The sequence below is a fragment of the Tachysurus fulvidraco genome, chromosome 25 (assembly GCF_022655615.1).
Source record: "Tachysurus fulvidraco isolate hzauxx_2018 chromosome 25, HZAU_PFXX_2.0, whole genome shotgun sequence".
Taxonomy (NCBI): domain Eukaryota; kingdom Metazoa; phylum Chordata; class Actinopteri; order Siluriformes; family Bagridae; genus Tachysurus; species Tachysurus fulvidraco.
Genome location: NC_062542.1, coordinates 3,925,710 through 3,946,396, shown reverse-complemented (window position 1 = coordinate 3,946,396; position 20,687 = coordinate 3,925,710). Strand labels below are relative to the sequence as shown.

At 38.7% G+C, this 20,687-nt stretch overlaps 1 protein-coding gene across 3 annotated transcripts in view; it reads right to left on the bottom strand.

The window, feature by feature from the left end:
• Positions 1 to 11,415: 11,415 nt before the first annotated feature.
• iglon5 (IgLON family member 5) overlaps positions 11,416 to 20,687 on the bottom strand; it is a 156,141-nt gene continuing 146,869 nt past the window's right edge. For all 3 annotated transcript variants that reach the window (XM_027153830.2, XM_047808453.1, XM_047808455.1), the window contains 4 exons: positions 17,123 to 17,254; positions 15,002 to 15,122; positions 13,290 to 13,441; positions 11,416 to 11,809 (listed from right to left, as the gene is read on the bottom strand). In XM_027153830.2, coding sequence (XP_027009631.2) covers positions 11,709 to 11,809; positions 13,290 to 13,441; positions 15,002 to 15,122; positions 17,123 to 17,254 — 506 coding nt within the window. In that variant the 3' untranslated portion in view covers positions 11,416 to 11,708. The remainder of the gene's footprint in view (positions 11,810 to 13,289; positions 13,442 to 15,001; positions 15,123 to 17,122; positions 17,255 to 20,687) is intronic.

The following is a 20,687-nucleotide window of genomic DNA, read 5'->3' as shown; positions in this document are numbered from 1 at the left end:
AAGCTTGGCTTTACTGGGCCTTGAACCCCGATCCTCTGATCCTCTGATCCTGTTAACCAGTTGCGCCACCACTGCCCCCATTATACACCTGATATCAGCCAAACACAGCCCTTGTTGTATATTTTTATGTTGTTGCTGACCAGCTGCTATAAACAAGATTAACTAGTCTAAGCATTTTTTTCTTTCTCTTATAGCTAGATACACTCCAAGCTCATGGATATCAAGCTGACAGCCGGCATAGGTTTAATGCAGCGATAAAAAATAGAAAAGTATCTCTGGTTTTATCAGATTAAAACATCATTTCCTCCTATTACCAGTGGAGACATTATTAATACGGTGAGATTGACAGTAGAACATGCTTTACGTGATTAAATAACACGCTCTAAATGTCATCACTACTCCTACTACTGTCTGGCATCCAGGAAAAAATCCATTAATGCATCACACTTGTCAAGGTAATTGTACAGATCATGGAGTTGTTTTATGTATTTATTTATATTTTCTCTTCTCTAACTGAAATTAATTCATGGTTACGCCACTGGTAAAAACTGTAGCTGTGTTTCTCAATCTGTACAAATTCGTTTTGAACACACATGAACTCGGTACTTGGTGAAAATGCAAATCCGCAGTTAAAGACATACAAGAAGAAGCCATAAAAAAACCCCACAAAAATATAAAAATGAAGAACGCGTCAATCCAGGCCCAGCATCATTTCAGCACGTCAGCCAAGTGTTTAATTGCATTGGGGTTGTGCCATTAATAAGTTTTATTGTCTGTCTCAAGCTACAAACCTCCAAATGTGCTTATTAAACAGACAGTGAAAGGAATTTGTGGCTGATAACCATTTAAAAAAGGTGTAGCATTTTGCTAGATGTTCTTTTCCTTACTAAGTTCTTGCTTTATTTCTCTCACATACTGTATCTCAGTCTCATAATTCTCTTCATCTCATTTCTGCACTTCACACTGCTGTGGTCCTCGTGTTGTTTAGCAGCAGCCTCCAGATCCATCCACAATCAGCTAGAGACCTTTTGTTAGCTTCACCACACCCACACCCAGCTGCCCAAGAAACAATGAGGCAGCCAATTACTTTTGGTTCCCCCGAAATAAAGAGGGCCGTGTATAAAAATCACTGTAATTCCTCTGTGATTCATGCCATGTGATCATTCGTAATTACAGTTGGCAGCCTGCCCTTTCATTTCAAATCGAACACACAGCAGAGTCAACAGGATTTGTGTCACCATCTCTGAACTCGGTCTGCACAACGACAAAACACATTTTAACCTCTCGAAATGAGAATCTTGTATCGGGACTGTTTGTAAAAAAAGCAACGTTAAAGGTAACGGTAATGGTGATAACCATTATGGTGAACCAGTCACCATGTTATTACTGTTTCACTGCAATAATAAACACTTAATTAACAAAGTATTTTTTTTCAACAATGTTTTTTATTGATTTTCCAATAATACTAACCATAACCAATAACCAAATAACAAAAATTGGATAACCAAAAAGAGAATAAAATACAAAAACCTTCCAAATATGTTGATCAAAACAGCAGCAATTAAAATAAAACAAAATAGAACAGAAAAATAAAAAAATAAAAAAATGTCACACTCAGAACCTTATTACTGTACATGCATCTTCTTATTTCTTAAGGAAATCAATGAAAGGTGCCCACATCTCTTCAAATTGCTGTACTTTACCCCTCGTAATGTACGTTAACTTCTCTAAAGTAACAATTAACAAAGTATTTTAATCATGTGCAATAACAGAACTTTTGGAAAATGTGCAATATTACCTATGTTCAATATGTCTTCAGTGTAACCACTACTCTTTTTATACATTTTTGTTTTTACTGTATATATACAGTATATTATATTATGTCTTTATTCTTTTTATATATATATATATTTTTGCAGCTGTAACAGAGAAATTTCCCCATTGTGGGACGAATAAAAGAATATCGTATCTTATCTTATCTTATCTTATCTTATAAGAATAATAGCATGTGAAGATGCGTGTTTCTGTAGTTTTGGCTTCTGGGATCTGAGCACTAATAGCTTTCTAACCTTTAAAGCCAGAAATGATCTTATTTAGTTTCTACTTTGTTATTCAGTCCAGATTTTTCTACAGTTTCTTTGTGCATTACGGTTCAAAGAACCGCCCCCTACTGTTTCCATAACTTTTGAAGTACAACGGTTTAGAGAACGTTTCGGTAACCTTTATCTAATTCATACCTCTTGGAAACCTCGCAATAACCCCAGATGATTCCGTTGGAAGTTCATCCTAATACAAACCTGTAACTATGATGAGACTGACTGTGCATCATCAGTACAGAATATTTACTGCATTCCACATTCCCTGTGAAATATTTGAAACCTATTGTAGTCTATCGAACGCAATTTTTATGTAGTGTAAATGTTTCGCCAAGCAGACTGACTGTAATGTTTATATGCAAAAAAAAAAAAACCTGAAAGTGAACTTTGGTGATCTTTCCATAAGAGAACAAAATATTCCTGAAATTATAGCTCATAGTTACAAAATAATAGTTCATAAAAGAAAGCTTTGGTGAAGGTTCTTTTTCAGGTGTTATATAACCATCTTGTGTTTTAAAGGTCTCTGAACATTTTTCAGGAACTGCATTGACTTTGTTAACGAAAACAGAACATTATGTCCAAGAGCGTTATGTAATCCACCACCACCCCCAAAGAAAAAACCCAAATGGTAACGCTGGATGGACCCTCAGTTTTTTTTTTTTGCTTGGATCATTTTAAGATTCCACCACACTCTGAAGTCATGAAGCCATTTAAATAAGTGACAGCAGGAAGGCTGGCACCATCTGATAACCTTTAGTCATGGGGGAAAGTAGTAGCTCACTAGTTAGGATTTCTGTACATTAAGTTCAGATGTGTCTTATTAACCAAAAGTCACAGTTTGCAAGGTCAATTTTGAGCATTACTGGACACTTTGAAGTCAGGAAACTATTTGGCATGTGGAAGGAAGGCTGACTTACTCTAATATCCATTAGTCATGGGGACAGTGGCAGCTCACCGGTCGGGTTTCTGTGTGAGTAAAATCACAAGTTAAGGTTTTAGTAGTGTGAGAAACCCTGTGAACGACCTGTGAACTGTGAACAACCTTGATACTAATATAATATAATGGTTAGGGATGGAATGTTGGCATCTACTGTATTGTCTGTTTGGAATTCTGTGGAGATACTTTCTTCTAATGGATGCAGGAGCTTCCTCTGGATTCCTCTCACTTCTCCTGGTAGGTAGATGGGCTACATTAAATTTTCCCAAGGTGTGAACGAATAAATTGGGTCTCTGTCATGGACTGGAATTTCAGCAATGATGTACTATGTACCTAACGCTTCTTTGATAGGCTTGATCTACCTCATCCCTGACCAGGATGAATAGGTTCCTGAAGACGAAGTAACGAATATCGGATTAATGGTTGGGTTGGATGGATTCTCAGAAACACCAAACATACTTGAATCTTTAAAAAAAAAAAGAAAAAACTCTGCTTGGAAGCCTTTGACTGGAAGATTTGTCCTATTTGTATGTGTATTTTTCACAGTTTCTTCAGACAGACCACCAAAGAATAGTAAGAGTTCTTGAAACCCTATTTTTTTTAAATCCTAGACATTTTTACTAACTAAGAATACATTCAACTCCAAGTGTGTATTCAATCTTTTAAATGAATAAATTTTTTTTCTTGGCATTACAGTATATCACATCGTTGAGTCATGAAGGTTAGTTTACACTTGATCTGAATGTCCACACACAGTCCTTGCCAATATCTGTATTTCTATCATTCTGTGTACGTGATGCACAAAACGACGCGCTTTGTGGTCAAAGCAAAATTGACGTCAAACCTCTGTGTAATCTTTTCTGAAGCAACAGCTTCTTGCTCAAGTGGTGTTCTTCCTGTGTATGACTAACCGACGACAGACGAGCGTGAAGGAAAACAACAAGGCAAGCATCAGATTGTGTTAAAAACAAAATTCAGTTTTATTTTTCTCCCCTTCTTAATCCCTTCACTTTATTCTCTCCTTTATGGACTTTGAGAAACAAAAACAAAACAAAAACAGAACAAAACAAAACCCAGACACAATAAAAATGACAAAACCAGACAAAATTCTGAAACATGACTTGGAACACAGCACAAGATTTGTCGAAGGTGGAAGACAATGCTCTGGATTTTCCATCTTTTTGTTGATGTAGAGAAAACACTGAACTGTGTGTTGAACTGGAATGTGAAGTAGGTCATGATCAATCAAGGTCAGAGAACACACACTCTCACATGCATGCTGACACACACACACACACACACACACACACACACACACACACACACACACACACACAAACACACACACACACACGTACATCCGAACACACAATAAAACGACAGAAACATCAGAATGGAGAGCCGGAGGTGCACACGGCATTTCATCTCGTTTCCATAGGAGAGGAAGAGGACGAGGAGTGGAGGAGAATAAGAAGAGGCAAAGGGCACAAAGAGACGGAGATGGGCTTGACTCACTGACCGACCCGGTCCCTGTTAACCTGTGAACGTCTGACATTACATCAAGCGCTTTCAATCCCAATTCTACCGAGAGTACTATACCACAGCCTGCGTTCACCCATTTGACTGACAGAAATTTCAGCTTGCAGTGGGTGAGCGACACACTCCGTTGACATTCAGAGTGATGGGCTTGTTTGTGCACAGTGGCGTTGCTTCTTACACCTCCTTTTTTTCCGTTTGGACGGGAAACGCACTGCCTCGGCTACGTCTCATTTAATACACCTACTGAATTATGCTCAGATAATTAGTGGAGTGTTATCGATACAGCTGCATGTGACTGACAGGCGGCACCTGTTGCGTAAAAACCGTATGCACACAAAGGCTCGATAATTCGCAGGATAATTAAACATTAAATGGAGTTTAAAAAGAACTCAAATTTACACATTTATATCCACACCCCATTGCATCCGAGATGTGTTTGCTGTTTCTTCTTTGCTTTGTGCAGCTATACATTTTTACAATTGTAATTCTCTCATACAAAAACCTTTTCAAATACAGATGCTAAGATTTTCATATATGCGCTTTTATTTATTAATTTATTGATTCATTTATTTTTTTTAGTACAAGTTTGTCAAGTAGCAGAAATACCGTAGCGTTTGTAAAAGCTTCCTTTTCATGTCCTAAATGCCATCTTTTCCAATTTGTTTTGTGTTAATCCTTGATTACGATGAATATCCTGTGTCCATTTGGCATTGCGAAGTCTTTTCATGCCATTAACGTTGCTCTGTTCATGTCCATATAATGTTTCAGGGTTTGGGAAAAAAGAAAAGTTTTGTTTATTCTTTAATAGTTTACAAGCAATTGCTTTTTAACGCTTAATCATTCAGGTTCCTGCTGAAAATCAAAACACAACAAAGCGGCTAACGCAACATCTGACTAATTGCTGTTTTGAAATATATTTTGAGTGGAGAAAAAAAACACACTCTTCTACATCTTTAAATTTTTTTTTTTTTTTAACAATCCATGTTTACGATTCACTAATCAGACAAGACAGAGTGAATAGACAAATCTATCAAAGCATTTTCGTCAAAATGTTTTCGTTTCTTGATGTCTTCTACGGTGTTATTCACATAAATGCGTGTGATTGGCTGCAACAATTCACATCAGCAATTGTTTTTCACTGAACTGCAGTCAATACACTGATTGGCTCTGCTACACTATTTCTGAATTCTTAGTTTGATCTGCAACTTTTTTGCCAGTAGATGAAGCCTGGCGTAGGTTAGAGTCATAATCTCCTGTGTCTTAACCAACAGTTATATGCCTGTCTGTTTGTCTGTCTGTCTGTCTATCTATCTATCTATCTATCTATCTATCTATCTATCTATCTATCTATCTATCTATCTATCTATCTATCTATCTATCTATCTATCTATTTAGCTATCTAGCTTAACTATAACTGATCCATACATCCCTCCATGTATCTTTCCATCAATTCCATTGTTCTAACTCTTAAATTATTCTTTCGTTATCTATCTATCTATCTATCTATCTATCTATCTATCTATCTATCTATCTATCTATCTGTCTGTCTGTCTGTCTGTCTGTCTGTCTGTCTGTCTGTCTGTCTGTCTGTCTGTCTGTCTGTCCATGTATCTGCCCATCAATTCTATTGTTTTGTTTCTCAAATTATTCTTTCCTTGTTTATTTCATTTTTTAGTCTTTCAGAAGAACCCTTTCTATTCCATCAGCATCATCTGCCCGTGACAACAAATAATCTTATCTCTGAAAACAAACGAAATAATGCAATTTCTTAAAATCAACACCCACAACCACAACAAAATCCAACTGATGCTTTTTTCACATCTGGTCCAATTCTAACTCACAGAGATCTCATCTTTACTTTAAGATACATGGTATCCATATGCACTGACATTTCTCACAACATCTCCGATTAAGCCTTATGAAATTCATTCATTCATTCATCTTCTACCGCTTATCCAAACTTCTCGGGTCACGGGGAGCCTGTGCCTATCTTAGGCGTCATCGGGCATCAAGGCAGGATACACCCTGGACGGAGTGCCAACCCATCACAGGGCACACACACTCTCATTCACTCACACACTACGGACAATTTTTCCAGAGATGCCAATCAACTTACCATGCATGTCTTTGGAGCGGGGGAGGAAACCGGAGTACCCGGAGGAAACCCCCGATGCAAACTCCACACACACAAGGCGGAGGCGGGAATCGAACCCCCAACCCTGGAGGTGTGAGGCGAACGTGCTAACCACTAAGCCACCGTGCCCCCTGCCTTATTTAATTATATTACTTAAACGGGTAAAACACATCATTCTCTATCGTGTCATCTGAAGAATTACAATAGAAGCATTTTAAATGCGTCAGAAAATTAAATGATATATTATTAGGTCTATCTATCTATCTATCTATCTATCTATCTATCTATCTATCTATCTATCTATCTATCTATCTATCTATCTATCTATCTATCTATCTTTTTTTTTTTTTTAAGTTTTGGTCTAAATCATATAAATCAATGAATCCACTTGTCCACAGTAAAGCATCAAGTCATGAGTTCAAATCCTGTTACTGACAATAAGGCCCCAATGACACCCTTAAGCAATACTCCTAACCTTCAGACTCTCAGATCTGCACTTTAATTGAATTCTATCTCACTTCGAAGCCTCAGAAATCAATTCGTCTTGCTCGAAGCAAATCTTTTTAACATATTTTAACATTTTCGTAACATTGTTCGAATTGATTCCAACCCTGACGTAATCTCTCTAACATCAGAACAAAGAAACAGTGGTTCATTCCTTTTGTTTAGAGGATGAATGTAGGTCCAGTATAATAAATTGTTGCTGTTGTTTATTGTAATGATATTATCAGCTCATGATAGATTCCAGTGAATGATTTCATACTAGAATAGCAAATTATGGTTCCATTTTTTTGTGTGTGTTTTTGCTCCTAGTGAATTACTGTTTGTTCACACTTTTAGTTCATTTTGTAAAAAAGAAAATAAAAAAAAGAAAAAAGAAAACTTCTGGTAAAAAAATGGGTGAAAAAGTTATTCAAAGAGTTATTCAAAGTACCTTTAAAATTAAAAAAAAAGAAATGCAAACTTCTCCAAGGTCTTGCAGCTGATGTCCGGGTGCTTTCTGAATGGACATATGATCAGGTATCTTGTGATTGGATGTGTGTGAGATAAAGTAACTCCTGATTGGATGCCTGTTAGATAAGGTAACTCCTGATTGGATGCCTGTTAGATAAGGTAACTCCTGATTGGATGCCTGTTATATAAGATAACTCCTGATTCGACACCTAAATGATAAGGTCATTTCTAATTGGACACCTAAATGATAAGGTAATTTCTAATTGGACGCCTATAAGATAAGGTAATTTCTAATTGGACGCCTGTAAGATAAGGTAACTACTGATTGGATGACTATAAGATAAGGTTACTCCTGATTGGACACCTATAAGATGAAGTAATTTCTAATTGGATGCCTATAAGATAAGATAACTCCTGATTGGATGCCTGTTAGATAAGATAACTCCTGATTGGACGCCTATATGATAAGGTAATTTCTACTTGGATGCCTATAAGATAAGATAACTCCTGATTGGATGCCTATAAGATAAGGTAACTCCTGATTGGAGATCTGTAACATAAGGTAACTGATTGGATGTCTGGAAGCTCAAGGACCTCCTGATTGGATGCTTATAAGCTAAAGTGGTGCTTAATTTGTCTCTTGTATTCTCAGGGGCTTCTTCAATGGAAACACATAATCTGCCTCATCATTGGATATCTAAAAGCTCAGGTGTCTCCTGATTAGACATGTATAAGCTAAAGATGCACTTGATTGGCCATTTGTAATCTTAGGTGCCACCTGATTGGCCACATGTAAATCCAGGCTTACATACCTCCTGATTGGATAACTTCTGAGCAACCATGTGACGAAAAAAAAAATAATTGCAGCATTTGTGGAGCAATTAGAGGCCTCTTACTAACGCATGTACTATCCATCAGTCTCAGTGGACACTAGTAGGACATTAGCATTGAAGCACATTTTAAATGTGTGGACACAAGCAGCAGAGTGTAGCGGCAGGAAAGATCAATACACACAATCTGCCTTTATAAAAAATGGATCCTCAAGCTGATTTGTAGCTGCTGTCTTCCAGTTAATCGCATGCGTACAGAGAGAGTTCAGTGTCCGGTCAGCGGCAGCCCATCTCACCCTTCCTGCCTCTCATGCCTCTCTTCACACCCCAGACCAGACCTCCAGGTTACCCACAGTCACTCATCTCTACAGGGGAGCTCAAATCAAATCACACTTCAATCTTCTGTATTTTAAAGCCAACCTTTCCCACACACACTCTTTTCATATTCATACTTTTTTTTTCTTAAAAGGAAAATCCACCCATAACAAACATTGACATGCTTTTTTTTTTTTTATAACCCACATTGAGAAACATGACATACTTGTTATCTTTTTTTTTTTGTTTTTTTTTTGTTTACTTATTGTTCAGGAGAAAACATGAGCACAGATAGGTTCGCCATGGATCATTGAGCTTTACACGGGCGGCGCAGTCGTGAACAATAAAAGAGGGACAAAGACAGACAGATACAGAGAAAAAATAGCACTGGGACCGGTTTTGTGCTTTAAATTGAACCCAAATTAGAAAATTTTGGATGGGATCTCAAAACATGCAAGAGTGTGTCGCAATTGTGGCTATACAGTACAGATTTGTACACCATAGATAGACAGAAAGAGAGAGAGACAGAGAAAGAGAGAGATATGGAAGAGGTATGGAGATGCATATAGGCCTTGTCAACCTTTAAACACCGCTGTCCGAGCTCCTTCCGTCACACACATGAGATTAAATTTATCACACAACACTTTCAGGATTAGATTAGCATGGCACTCCGGTCAACATTTAACAGATTACGCCAATTAGATATTTCTTTACATTTATGTTTTAGTTTGGTTATTGCTGATTTTGACAAAATTAGCTATGGGGACACAACGATGTCAAAACATGCTATATACAGCACTTACGTGACTGAATGATCCTGCTCTTAACCTTGCCTTTTATTTTGTCCATGAATGTAAGAGATTGCATACGGCAAACGCGTGCGGAAACTAGAACTCGGTAAGCCATGCGCCGCCGAGCACATGGTCGAAGTGTCTTCGCTACGTGCCTTTAAGTGGCGGTTAATTAGTCACCACCGAGACACTGTCGTCCTTGAAGAGGGTCCCTGTCAGCGCCTGGATTGAGCTTGATTTATGAGCTCTGCTCCTCAGCAGATGGAGGGATGAGGAGAAGAGCGACGGCACCCTCGCTTAGCGATCCGCTCGCTAATTACGTCTCTATTTCCCACTAATTTGGCTCCCTCTCGAAAACGGCTGGAGGAAGGAAAGAAACGAACAAACGAACGAACGAACGAAGAGGGTGAGCACACAGGATTTTTGAGATATGCCAAGAGTTTTTTGGTTGTCACGTCAAGATGGCTGACAAATGTTACAGCAAAAACGATGGGACAGCATACAAGTTAGCATACATTCGATACAGTACAGAGCCTTTAAAAAGAAACGTTTGGATACATACACGGTACAAATTATATTACATTTCATTTCATTGATTGCTCCCTTTGTGAGTGCAGCAAAACGCTACGTTTTGTCATAACGCTTATCTTTTTAAACAACTCTAGCATCGTGGCATGCTAGCATAACAAAGGGGGGCTAATTCAAAGCAGAGTTTTGCTGCGCTCAGGCTCATCATTTTTTTTTGTTTGTTTGTTTTGTTTTTAAAAAGCTTTTCATGGCAAAATAGAGCACAACACTTTGAAAAAAAACATTATTATTATTATTATTATTATTATTATTATTATTATTATTATATTATTATTATTATTATTATTAGGATTTTTTTTTCAGAGCAAAGTACAAAATATTTTCGCACACCTGGCTCTGGTATTCTTTTTTCTCATGTTATTATGATCATATCAATTTCAAATACTTATTAACATCATCATTATCATCATCATCATCTTCATTATTAACACCAAAAAAAATAAAATAAAAAGCAATTAGCAGTTAACCTTGCAGAATAAATGTACACAGTGCAGGGGCTATAGAGAGGGACGAGAGGTGAGGACTCGGATGGACGGCACAACAGGAACAGCTCTAACCAGTACATGCTATCAACAAGCGACAAGGAGGAGTGATCGACGGTTTCAGGTGTGAGGGAAGGGTGAGGGGGCAGGAGACACCAGAACCATAACCTCCAAGCCAAAAAAGCCTGAAACAGAGAGGCTGATGGGAAATGTATTCGTATAGAATTGCGTATGGACTTATGGTGTGGCCTCTACTGCATTTATATTTACACTGAGGGTGAATGTAATGTGAGGGAATGTGGTGATGTAGTAAAGTGATGAGACTGAGCAAGGACTGGAAGGCCAGACAGGGATCACATGCTTTGCCCTGGGTCAAAACCTTCAGCTAATGCAAAAAAGTGGGGCGGAGCAAATCTGTTTTCTCCTCCCCCCATGCTAATGTTGACCCTTGATGAAATTTGACATCATTCACAGAAAAAAATCTGTTGCTCTGATCTGATCCGAGAGAGCGAAGGCCACTGACGCGTGGCCTGCTGGTGAACAGCCACAGCTTGTTTACAGGGTCACCTGACCATCATCATCATCATCATCATCATCATCATCATCATCATATATCACATTTCTCATAAACACCATTAATGTGACAGCATTCACAAATATACAACCATGATCCAGCACGTGCACACATGAGACAAAGACACGCTCCGCTCAGCACCTTCACGCTTTAGCATTTTTTTTCTTTTTTCTATTATTATTATTATTATTATTATTATTTATTTTTTTAACAATCATCACCACAACAGCTATGAACATCGAAAAGGTGACCTTCGCTTGAGAAGTGGGAGAGGCAGTGGCCAGTGGTCGCCAAAGAAGGGTGGGAATGAGATGAGTAAGGAAAGGCAGGCACGGGAAGGGGAAGGAGGGGAAGGTGATGATTATATCACTAGGATGCAAGAGATGGCTCCTGGGTTAATGCATAATTCTTTTTTATTCACAGTGATGGGTTCGTCATTTAAAGACTCCTTTCCGAGGTGGCGGCGTATTAGACCTTCAGCAGGACGGACATGGTGAGGCTGAGCCAGAAGACGAGTCCTGATATACGGGTGTTTAGCGATGCGTTTCCACCGTACACTGCCCCCGGCCCTGAAAAGACAGGACGTGACATTGCAAAAAAACATGACATGAGCTAGAAATGATGAAGGGATATTAACCATGTATTTGGAACATATTTACACTGAGTTTTACTTACACAAATGTACTGGATATTGGTTTGTCCAAACAAGCATTTTAAAATGACTGAGGTGCCCTTGAGCAAGGCAAGGGCCTTTTTTACATATTTTACATATTTTCCATACTTTTTACAAAAGTATGGAAAATAGCTGCACTGCTAGCGATAATGTTCTGCAAGAACTGAAGATAACATTGTTTAAATGGTTAGCTTTTATACATTTTGTCGATTAACAAAAATCATATTTCTGTGAAACTGATAAACAAAAAAGACAGAAAAAGGACAAAACTAGCAAAAACAAATGCTAGTTTTTAGTTGCCATGCTAGCACAGTGACTAGCAACTAGCATTCCTATCTAGTTAGCTGTTTGCATAATGACCATGTGTTTGTGTTAGAAACAGTTTCCAGCAACAAGAAATATATAATTATGTAAACAGTTTTTCAAAAAAGCTACTCTGGCTAGCAAATGTGGCTAATTTTGTGTCCAACTTTTATTTACTTTGAGACAGAAAAACAAACCCAAACTATCAAATTCCATCTCCTCTCCATTGCGTGGTTGTTGAACTTGACTACTCATAAGCTTTTCTGGCATGAGAAGATTTATTTTTTTTTCCATTTCTTTAAAGTAGTGTCTCTTATTTCTTTAAATATGAAGGACGTAAAGACGAGGAGCTAAAAAGCAGAGCCGAGGGCGGAAGCGACGGCACGAACCAGCCGAAAGATGTATGAGAATGACAGCGAGTGACTCACTGAGGTGAAACTCGTGCAGATAATAGGAGAGGGGGTGGGGGTGGGGGTGGGGGGTGTATACGGGGAGGGAGAGTGGAAAGAGACGGGGCGAGAGATGGAGGACTCACTTACAATGGTAATGTGCAGTAGTGTGGCAGGAGCGAAGGAGGGAGCGAGGGAAATCACTCACTGGGGGCGGTAATGCGAGAAAAGGAATGCGAGAGAGAAGGATGGAGGGAGAGAAATCATGGCTTTGTGGCAGAGCAGGAAAGAACGGAGCGAAAATGGGAGGACGATAAACGACAGAGAGCATAACGGCCCTGCAAATGGAGGGATCGGGAGAAATAAACGGGTAAAAGGAATGGCAAGGCGAGAAAAAAAAACGAGGGCTCGAAAGTATCCGGGGACAGCAAGAGACAGCATTTTAGTTTTTTTCTTTTTTTTTTTTTGTAATGCAAAAAACGTCTAGACGTGATATTAAAGCCATCGTCTTTGTGTGAACACAATCCTTAGTGAGCACAGGAAGAGCACTCAGAACACAATCGCATACGTGCATGTTGTTTTCCCCAAGGGTGTTTACGCACTCTTGACACTTCTCCTTTGTGGATTTAGAAATTCCTAAGTATTTGCTAGCAAGAAGCTTCACAATCGTCTGTGTGTACTCACGGAACAGAAGCATGCTGGCGTTGGAGGCCCCTAAGCGGTTGGAGGCGAAGCAGGTGTAGTTGCCAAAGTGTTTTTCGGTGACGTTGGTAAAAAGCAGCAGGGAACGCGTCTTCTCGTTTTTAATCCTCAGCGTGTTGTCGCTCTCCATCAGTCTGCCGGATAACAAAGTGAAAAAAACAACAATCAAGAGTTTTCACAAAACACAAAATCCAACACTTTTTAGTCTTACTAGTTTTCTAGACTAGCAGCCCCAAACCTTCTCTGCACCACAGCCTGGTTTTGGTTTCAAGCTCATTTTTCCCCAGACTGGTGCTTAATATACAGTATGTCATTTAATCTCTATATCTATAATGTAAATGTCATTAATACATTGTATATTTTGCACTTTTTTTCAATGGCCTCGTTGGATAGCCATATCGGTCGGCAGGTTTCTTTACCACGACGTAAAGTGGGCGTGTTTCCGGAGGTCTTGGAAAAACGCCTTCTTTCAAAAAAACAGCATACTACGAAGGACAAAACAGTCAAACAGGTTGATTTATTTTAGAAAACAAATAAACAACCAAAAACTACGGTTAGGGTTAGGGTTGGGGTTAGATTATCAAATAGGCCACGCCTACCTGATGACGCAATATCTGTTAAGCTGTACTGAAATCCCTGGAAATAAGTGCCTGCCCACATATCACACATGAATCCATAATTTAATTAGGAATTTTCTTCTCGGCACGGCGGTCACATAAGTGGTTAAATCTAACTTTCTTTTTTCGTCAGCTATCTTGGAATCTTTTGCTGTGTTATGATTGGGTTTTTTCCACCTTTTGAAGGAAGCTGTCCAGACACATTAGATCTTTTACTTTTTAATGAATGAGACGAGTCTGGGAAAGATGAAGTGATCATTTTTCAAAATAAAACACCTTGCAGACAGTGTTATAGTCAAAGAAATGGAAATAAAATAATAATGAAATAAAAATAACTTATTATTTCTGTGCAGCTTGGTAACAAACGACAACCAGATATCGGTCTGTGGCCCAGTGGTTCTGGACCCCGGTCCTAGACACATGTTAAAAATTCAGAAGCTAAAAGTAAGAGTTAAAAAATTACAGTTTTGCACTTCTTTGTATTATGCTGATCAGATCCGGTTTGCGTCCTATTTGAGGCAATATTTTCTACTCCTGGTAAATATTTGGTGGATATCAGACCATAGATATAAAACAAATATAATAGCTTAGCATTCCCGGTGTCTTGAATTTAGGGTTTGTGGAATAGCAGAGGTTCAGCATGACTGGCAGCATATGTGAAAGAAATCTTGTGGAGAAAACCATAATAATTCCTTCACTTGTTCAATTTTGTAGGTGGCACAGCAGAGCCGCTTTGACAGCTGGTGGAAAAAAAAAAACAAAACCAAAAAAAATAATAAAATAAAATAAAATAAAATATAGAAACCTTGCACACCTACAAGTGATAAGAAAAGTAATGAAAAATGACTGGTGCTGTAGATCTGAAAGAGAGAGTGTTAGTCACTGTCCCATTCCCTCTGTCTCTTAAACTCCCCCCCCCCCCCCCACACACACACACACTCAACATTGTGGAGATATAAAATATATAAGATAAATCGAATATTTTAAATCACATTACACAATTGTCAAGAGATTCCAGCAGGATTAAAGCGACAACTTAAAACTTTGATGTTTTCCTAGACAGGCAATGATATTTACCTCCGGTCATCCCTGTACCACTCGAAGGATGCGGTGGGGACAGCCATCGCCTCGCAGCGCAAGATGGCCGTCTTCCCGACTTGAGCCGGCATATTCTTTACGTCCGTGATCATGGGTGGATCTGGAGGAAGAAAATAATGAAATTTTGTGGCTAGGTAGAAGAGTGTTTTTATGATTCCATCCCAGAGCTAATTACGTTGGCTTCCTTCTGTTATTTTTTTATCTAATAAAACTAAATCAGCAGGCCTGAGCTGTGCTGTCGAAGATATTACGGATATTATGTTTGACAGCTAATGAAAGAGGCACGTGTTGGCTGTTTTTGTGTGACAATGCAATCTTAATACAGATTTGGAAATTAATTATTAATCTGAAACAAGCAGATTATGCATCGAAGCTATTAGATTTTCCCCATTTTCTTCCCAACTGGGTCACCTACTGTACCAGTAATCATACAGGAAGGATGAAGGCTAGAAGCCTTTATTTGATCACATCTTATTACAGCACAGTGAAATACTTTCTCACATATCCTAACTTCGGAGGTTGGGGTCAGAGCACAGGGTACCATGATACAACACAACTAGAGCAGAGAGGGTTAAGGGCCTTGCTCAAGGGCCCAAAAGTGGTAGCTTGGCAGTGCTGGGGCTTGAACCCTGATCAACAACCCAGAGCCTTAACCACTTGAGCCACCACTGTCCTAAAATGAGATATGTTTAGAAAGCCAGTGACACATCTTAAAACCTCTATCACTGGATCAGTTAACACACTCACACGAAAACACTAACTAACCTCTTCTGCATACATGATCTCACAGACATCCATGAATGTCTGATGTCATCATGATCGACAGGGTGAAGACATTATGCCTTCTTTCCCACCCAGAGACCAAATTTGCTCACTGCGTCTGTCACTGCGATGTTCTAAATTCTTTGCTGGTTTCTTCACTTGATGTTTCGTCTCTCATGACCCTCTCCAAAGAAAAGCCGAAAAAGATGTACGAGAGGAAGATCGTTTCCGTCGATCTCTATGGTTTGTATGATTAAACCTAACCTGCCCCACGTGGTCCATAGATTTCTCAATTCTACAGATCACCCCAGCGTATTAACAGTACTTTACAGTATGTTCGGTGTGAGTAAAACCACTCCTCTCAGAATACTAAAGGTTTTCATAGTCTGCATTAATGCACATCATTACTTTATTATACTTTTGGCTTATATTGCATTAGTTGATGCTTTTATTCTAGTTAATTGGATTTTCAGACATGCATAATAAGAGACTGGGCAACACACTAGAGCTTTTACTTGACTGGTGAGCTGGATAATGAATTGATGATTTGATCACCCTGGGAAAGACCTAGAACTGATGATAGACCAACCTTCTGACTGGTGTTATGAAATCCATTGAAATTTCAGAGAGTTAAAATTTTGCCATTTTTTGCTCGATCTGATGTTGGTCAAAAAAAAAAATTGTTTGGAGTTTGCTCCTGTTTTGTTGTGTCCCTGTTCAGCATTGAATGTCTTGTCCTTGAATATTATGTCATGTCATTCTCCACCATGGTGGGTAATATGAAGCTCTGTAGTTTAAGTATTTCTGTTTTTACCTAGCTTACTTGGGGCAAATATTTCATAGCAAATTTCCCAAAATGGGTATATTTTTTCACATAAGCTTTCAAATAAATGATATCAAACCCATATCTGCTCTCTGAGATGCCTCAGGTGCTTGTTTATAAAGATCTAAAATCCAAAGGCTTTATGTTCAACCACTAAAAATTATTTGTAAGGTTATCCGACAAAGGGAAAAACACTAGTATTACACCGAAAGCCAACAAATTTTATATCAGTTGCAGAATTGCAGTGATCAAATAATTCATTTGTTTATACTATGTAAAGATGTGTTATAAATTGATTAAAAAAACAAAACGGAACAGCATAAAGAACAGCTTATTGGGTGCCATATGTAGGCTGAAAATTAATTTTTTAGCATTAAAGTTGTCATGAGGAGGTGATGTGAAAGTTAAAAAGGACATAATGCAGTGAAAAACTTTTGTATTTATTACTCCCAATAATGTGTGTGTGTGTGTGTGTGTGTGTGTGCGTGTGTGTGTGTGTGTGATACAATACTTACAATTCACTGTGACTTTAACGCGGCGTGTATCCGGTGGAGCCACACCGTTGTTTGTGATGCACTCAAACTCTTCGGCTTGATGTCGTTTGATCTCCGTGATGTCCAGAAACTCTCCCTCGTACGTGCGTCCAGCTGCAAGCCGACACAAAAACGACAAAGGGTCAAATGTCACATTCGTGCCAGCCACTAGGACGCTAAAGGAACAGCTGAGCCTAATGTGTTCCTGTTGCTAATAATGAATTAGCACACTCCCAGTGAGATCGTGCTAATTAGCGGCTGCTGACTCTCAATCACTGTTAGCATGTTTGATCAAATGGGTTTATTTAAACTCAATAGGCTTAATTGATGGTTTATTTAGCTGCGTGATCGAAATGTTTGGACTGTGGCCGGCGTGAAACATTGCCAAAATGAATAATGTTCAGTAGATGTAGTGTCATTTAGCTCAAAAATGAGCTACAGCACTTTGCTAACGAGGCTGGATTGTGAGATGACGTTTATTACGAGAATTTGACAGAGTGGATAGATATGAAAGGGCGCAGCGAGAGAGTGAAGCAGCAGGCTAGTGGTGCTGTAGAGGATTTCTCTTAAGTAGCATTGGGATTTCTTTTCATTCAAAGTGGGATCGTGGAAAGTTCTAGCAAAAAAATAGTTAGTCTCATGAGGCCATCTTGTTTGATCGTTTCACAGGACAAATTTCGGAGAATTGTGATTTAAGGTTATAAGTAAATCTTAAAGTTTTAAACTTATGCTAATTTGGCATAGCGAGGCACGATGATCTCCTGTTTCTTTGTTTAAGAGGCATTTTTGTGCAACAAATTCCTTTATCTGCTAAATAATCTCATCACGATGCCCCAGGGAGTTACTTTTTCCAAGAATGGCTGCTCTGATTAAAATGTGTTGCATGCTACTTAACCATGCCTTATGCTATGCTAAAGTCAATATTCTAAGACTGCTGAAATGATCTAAATCCTGCTTGTGTATGACCTCTGTGTGACCTCCGTATTGCTTTTTTGTACGTATTTCCCCCTTTCCTATTTTCCTTATATGGTCAATATTTCCTGTTCTCGTTACCTGTTGCCATGATGGGTAATCACTATGATTTGTTGTTGCTTGTTAAACCACGCAGAAGCAGAACAACAATGCAAAAAATGTTATTTTATCTTGGACCAACCTTTTAAATGAACTGCTGCAAGCAATCATTCGGGTCCAAGCACTAACTTTCCAAATATCGGAACACTATCAAGTGTAGACTCTCCAGTTCAATACACTGAGTGAGTTTGAGTATTTTGAAGATTTAATTTAAGGCCAAGTTTCCCAATAGACTCAGGTTTTGTGTTCAATGTAAAGTACACTTTACTAGTTGTCAATAGATTTTGTTCTAATATACTTTCAGGAAGCTCAGTCATGAGGTAAGTTTCCTCGCTTTGACCCTTGATACTTTGCTGTTTTAGTTTTTAAAACTAGATAGATTTGAATATTTCCTTCACACACTCTCATATTCGACCTATAGCATGCCACATTTCCAGCATTTGGCAGACACCCTAATTTAAGGGATGTGGTAGCTCAGTGGTTAATGTGTTGGGCTACTGATCGGAAGTTCATGGGTTCAAACCCCAGGTCCACCAAGCTGCCACTACTGTGCCCCTGAGCAAGGCCCTTAACCCTCAGTTGCTCAGTTGTAAGTTACTCTGGATTAGGGTGTCTGCTAAATGCCATAAATGTAAATGGTTAAGGACCTTGCTTAGGGGCCCATATGTGGAGGACCCAGGATTCAAGCTCATGATACTCTGCTCAGTTGCCCAACACCTCAACCACTAATCTACCACATCCAGCTGATATAACTAATTTGAATACTACTTGTAGCTGTTTGTTATTTGTCATAAACAAATGGAGTTCACTTTCTTTTTTGCATTATATAAGCATGGGAGTTCAATTCCACTTCACAAAGTCTTGCCAATCTTTAGTCTTGTGTAATTTTGGAGTTATGATTTCCCTATTTGTGTGTTTTTTTTTTGCTACTGCTTGTTCAGCTTTTCTTCCGATTACCCCATCATTTTGATGATTAGTTCCATTACTCTGATTAATGACTCGTAATTTGGATTGTGTTGTAATAAACTATGTGAACAGAGCCTCACGTTTTTCTAAAGCCTAATTTGCTACATCCTATTCACATGTACAAACTGCTTGACCCATCGTTTCGTTGCAGTTTCTAAAGGGAAATTGCATCAGATCGCAATTGGATCTCCATGGGCTCGTGTAACGAAATTCACCAGAGCTAATAAAGCATAAGATTGCCTTTACGATGGTAACAGGACATTAACCAAGGGGAAATTAAGATGGTAAGTCAATAAGGGCCAGTTAAAACATGCTAATGAGGAGCTTTACTAATGTAATATATGAGTAACGTGTTTTCCAGAACAGTCTCTGTAGAAAAAACTGATTAAAAATTTGAATTACATTGATGTATTTTTATTTTATGGATGCGCTGAATTTAAAACAAGTTTAAGTATTGTTTAAGTATAACATGTGATCTAAGATTTATACTGTAGTGATGAATTTCTCCTGGCTGTTATGTCAGAGCAGAAAACAAACACTAACTTCTCACAGGATTCATCAAAATAGAGTGCAACTAACAAATTAGCTTGAAAATATTTAACCACAGTACAAATTTTTCAACATAAAGATTTTTATGTTTCAGACTCTTTCTTCTTAAACCCGTTCTTTACGAATTCAAGACACAACAGTAAACCTCGTGTCAAATCACACTACGACAATGCTAATTTCACACAAAAGGGTTTGCTCTCGCGTAAACTAGCTCCGCCGTTATAACTCCACAAATGATTATTTCCCCTCCTAAGTTTTCGTATTAGCTAGCATGATACGAGGGAGACGGAAAGCACACTAATAAAAGAGAGGGAGAAATCTCTCTGAGGGTCTTTTGGTAAAATAGTCTGAGTCATTCAACCGTCTGATTTAGAAAGCTATCTGTCTCTGCATGGCGTCCGCGCTCTGGTTTTATACTACTGAAAGCTCAAGGTACGCTACGTGTCAGAAGAATAGTGGCATTAACCACCAACTCCACTCAGGATGTGATTTCATTCCCACCTGCCATTTGACAAGCCCACAGTCCACTGCAGGACAACTAAAGACTTAATTCATAAAGCCACGCACGCATTTCCCTGTCACAGATTTGCGTGCCTGTTAATTGAAGATTAAGCCAGAGGATTATTAGCACAGCCACTGAGCTGGAGCCGATTATTTTGCGGTTGCTGTTGTTTATCCTGAACGCAGCCCTGGCTACAACACTATTCACTTATTCTCTTAAGTTATTAAATATCTCTCTCCTGCCACTTCGTCAACTCTGGCAGTCATTTTAAGCTCGGAGGCGAGAAGGCGGAGGAAAAAAATGACATCAGATCCAGACAATGTGAGTTTTTTTTTTAAAGGTAAGTAAGTAGACGACGGCTTTCTTCACGTGAGCACCAATTTGTTATTCCGTCAGTGCTGAGAAGACAGAAGACATGAAGAGAAAAGATGAAAAGTGGAATCCGGTGCCTGTTAAGTA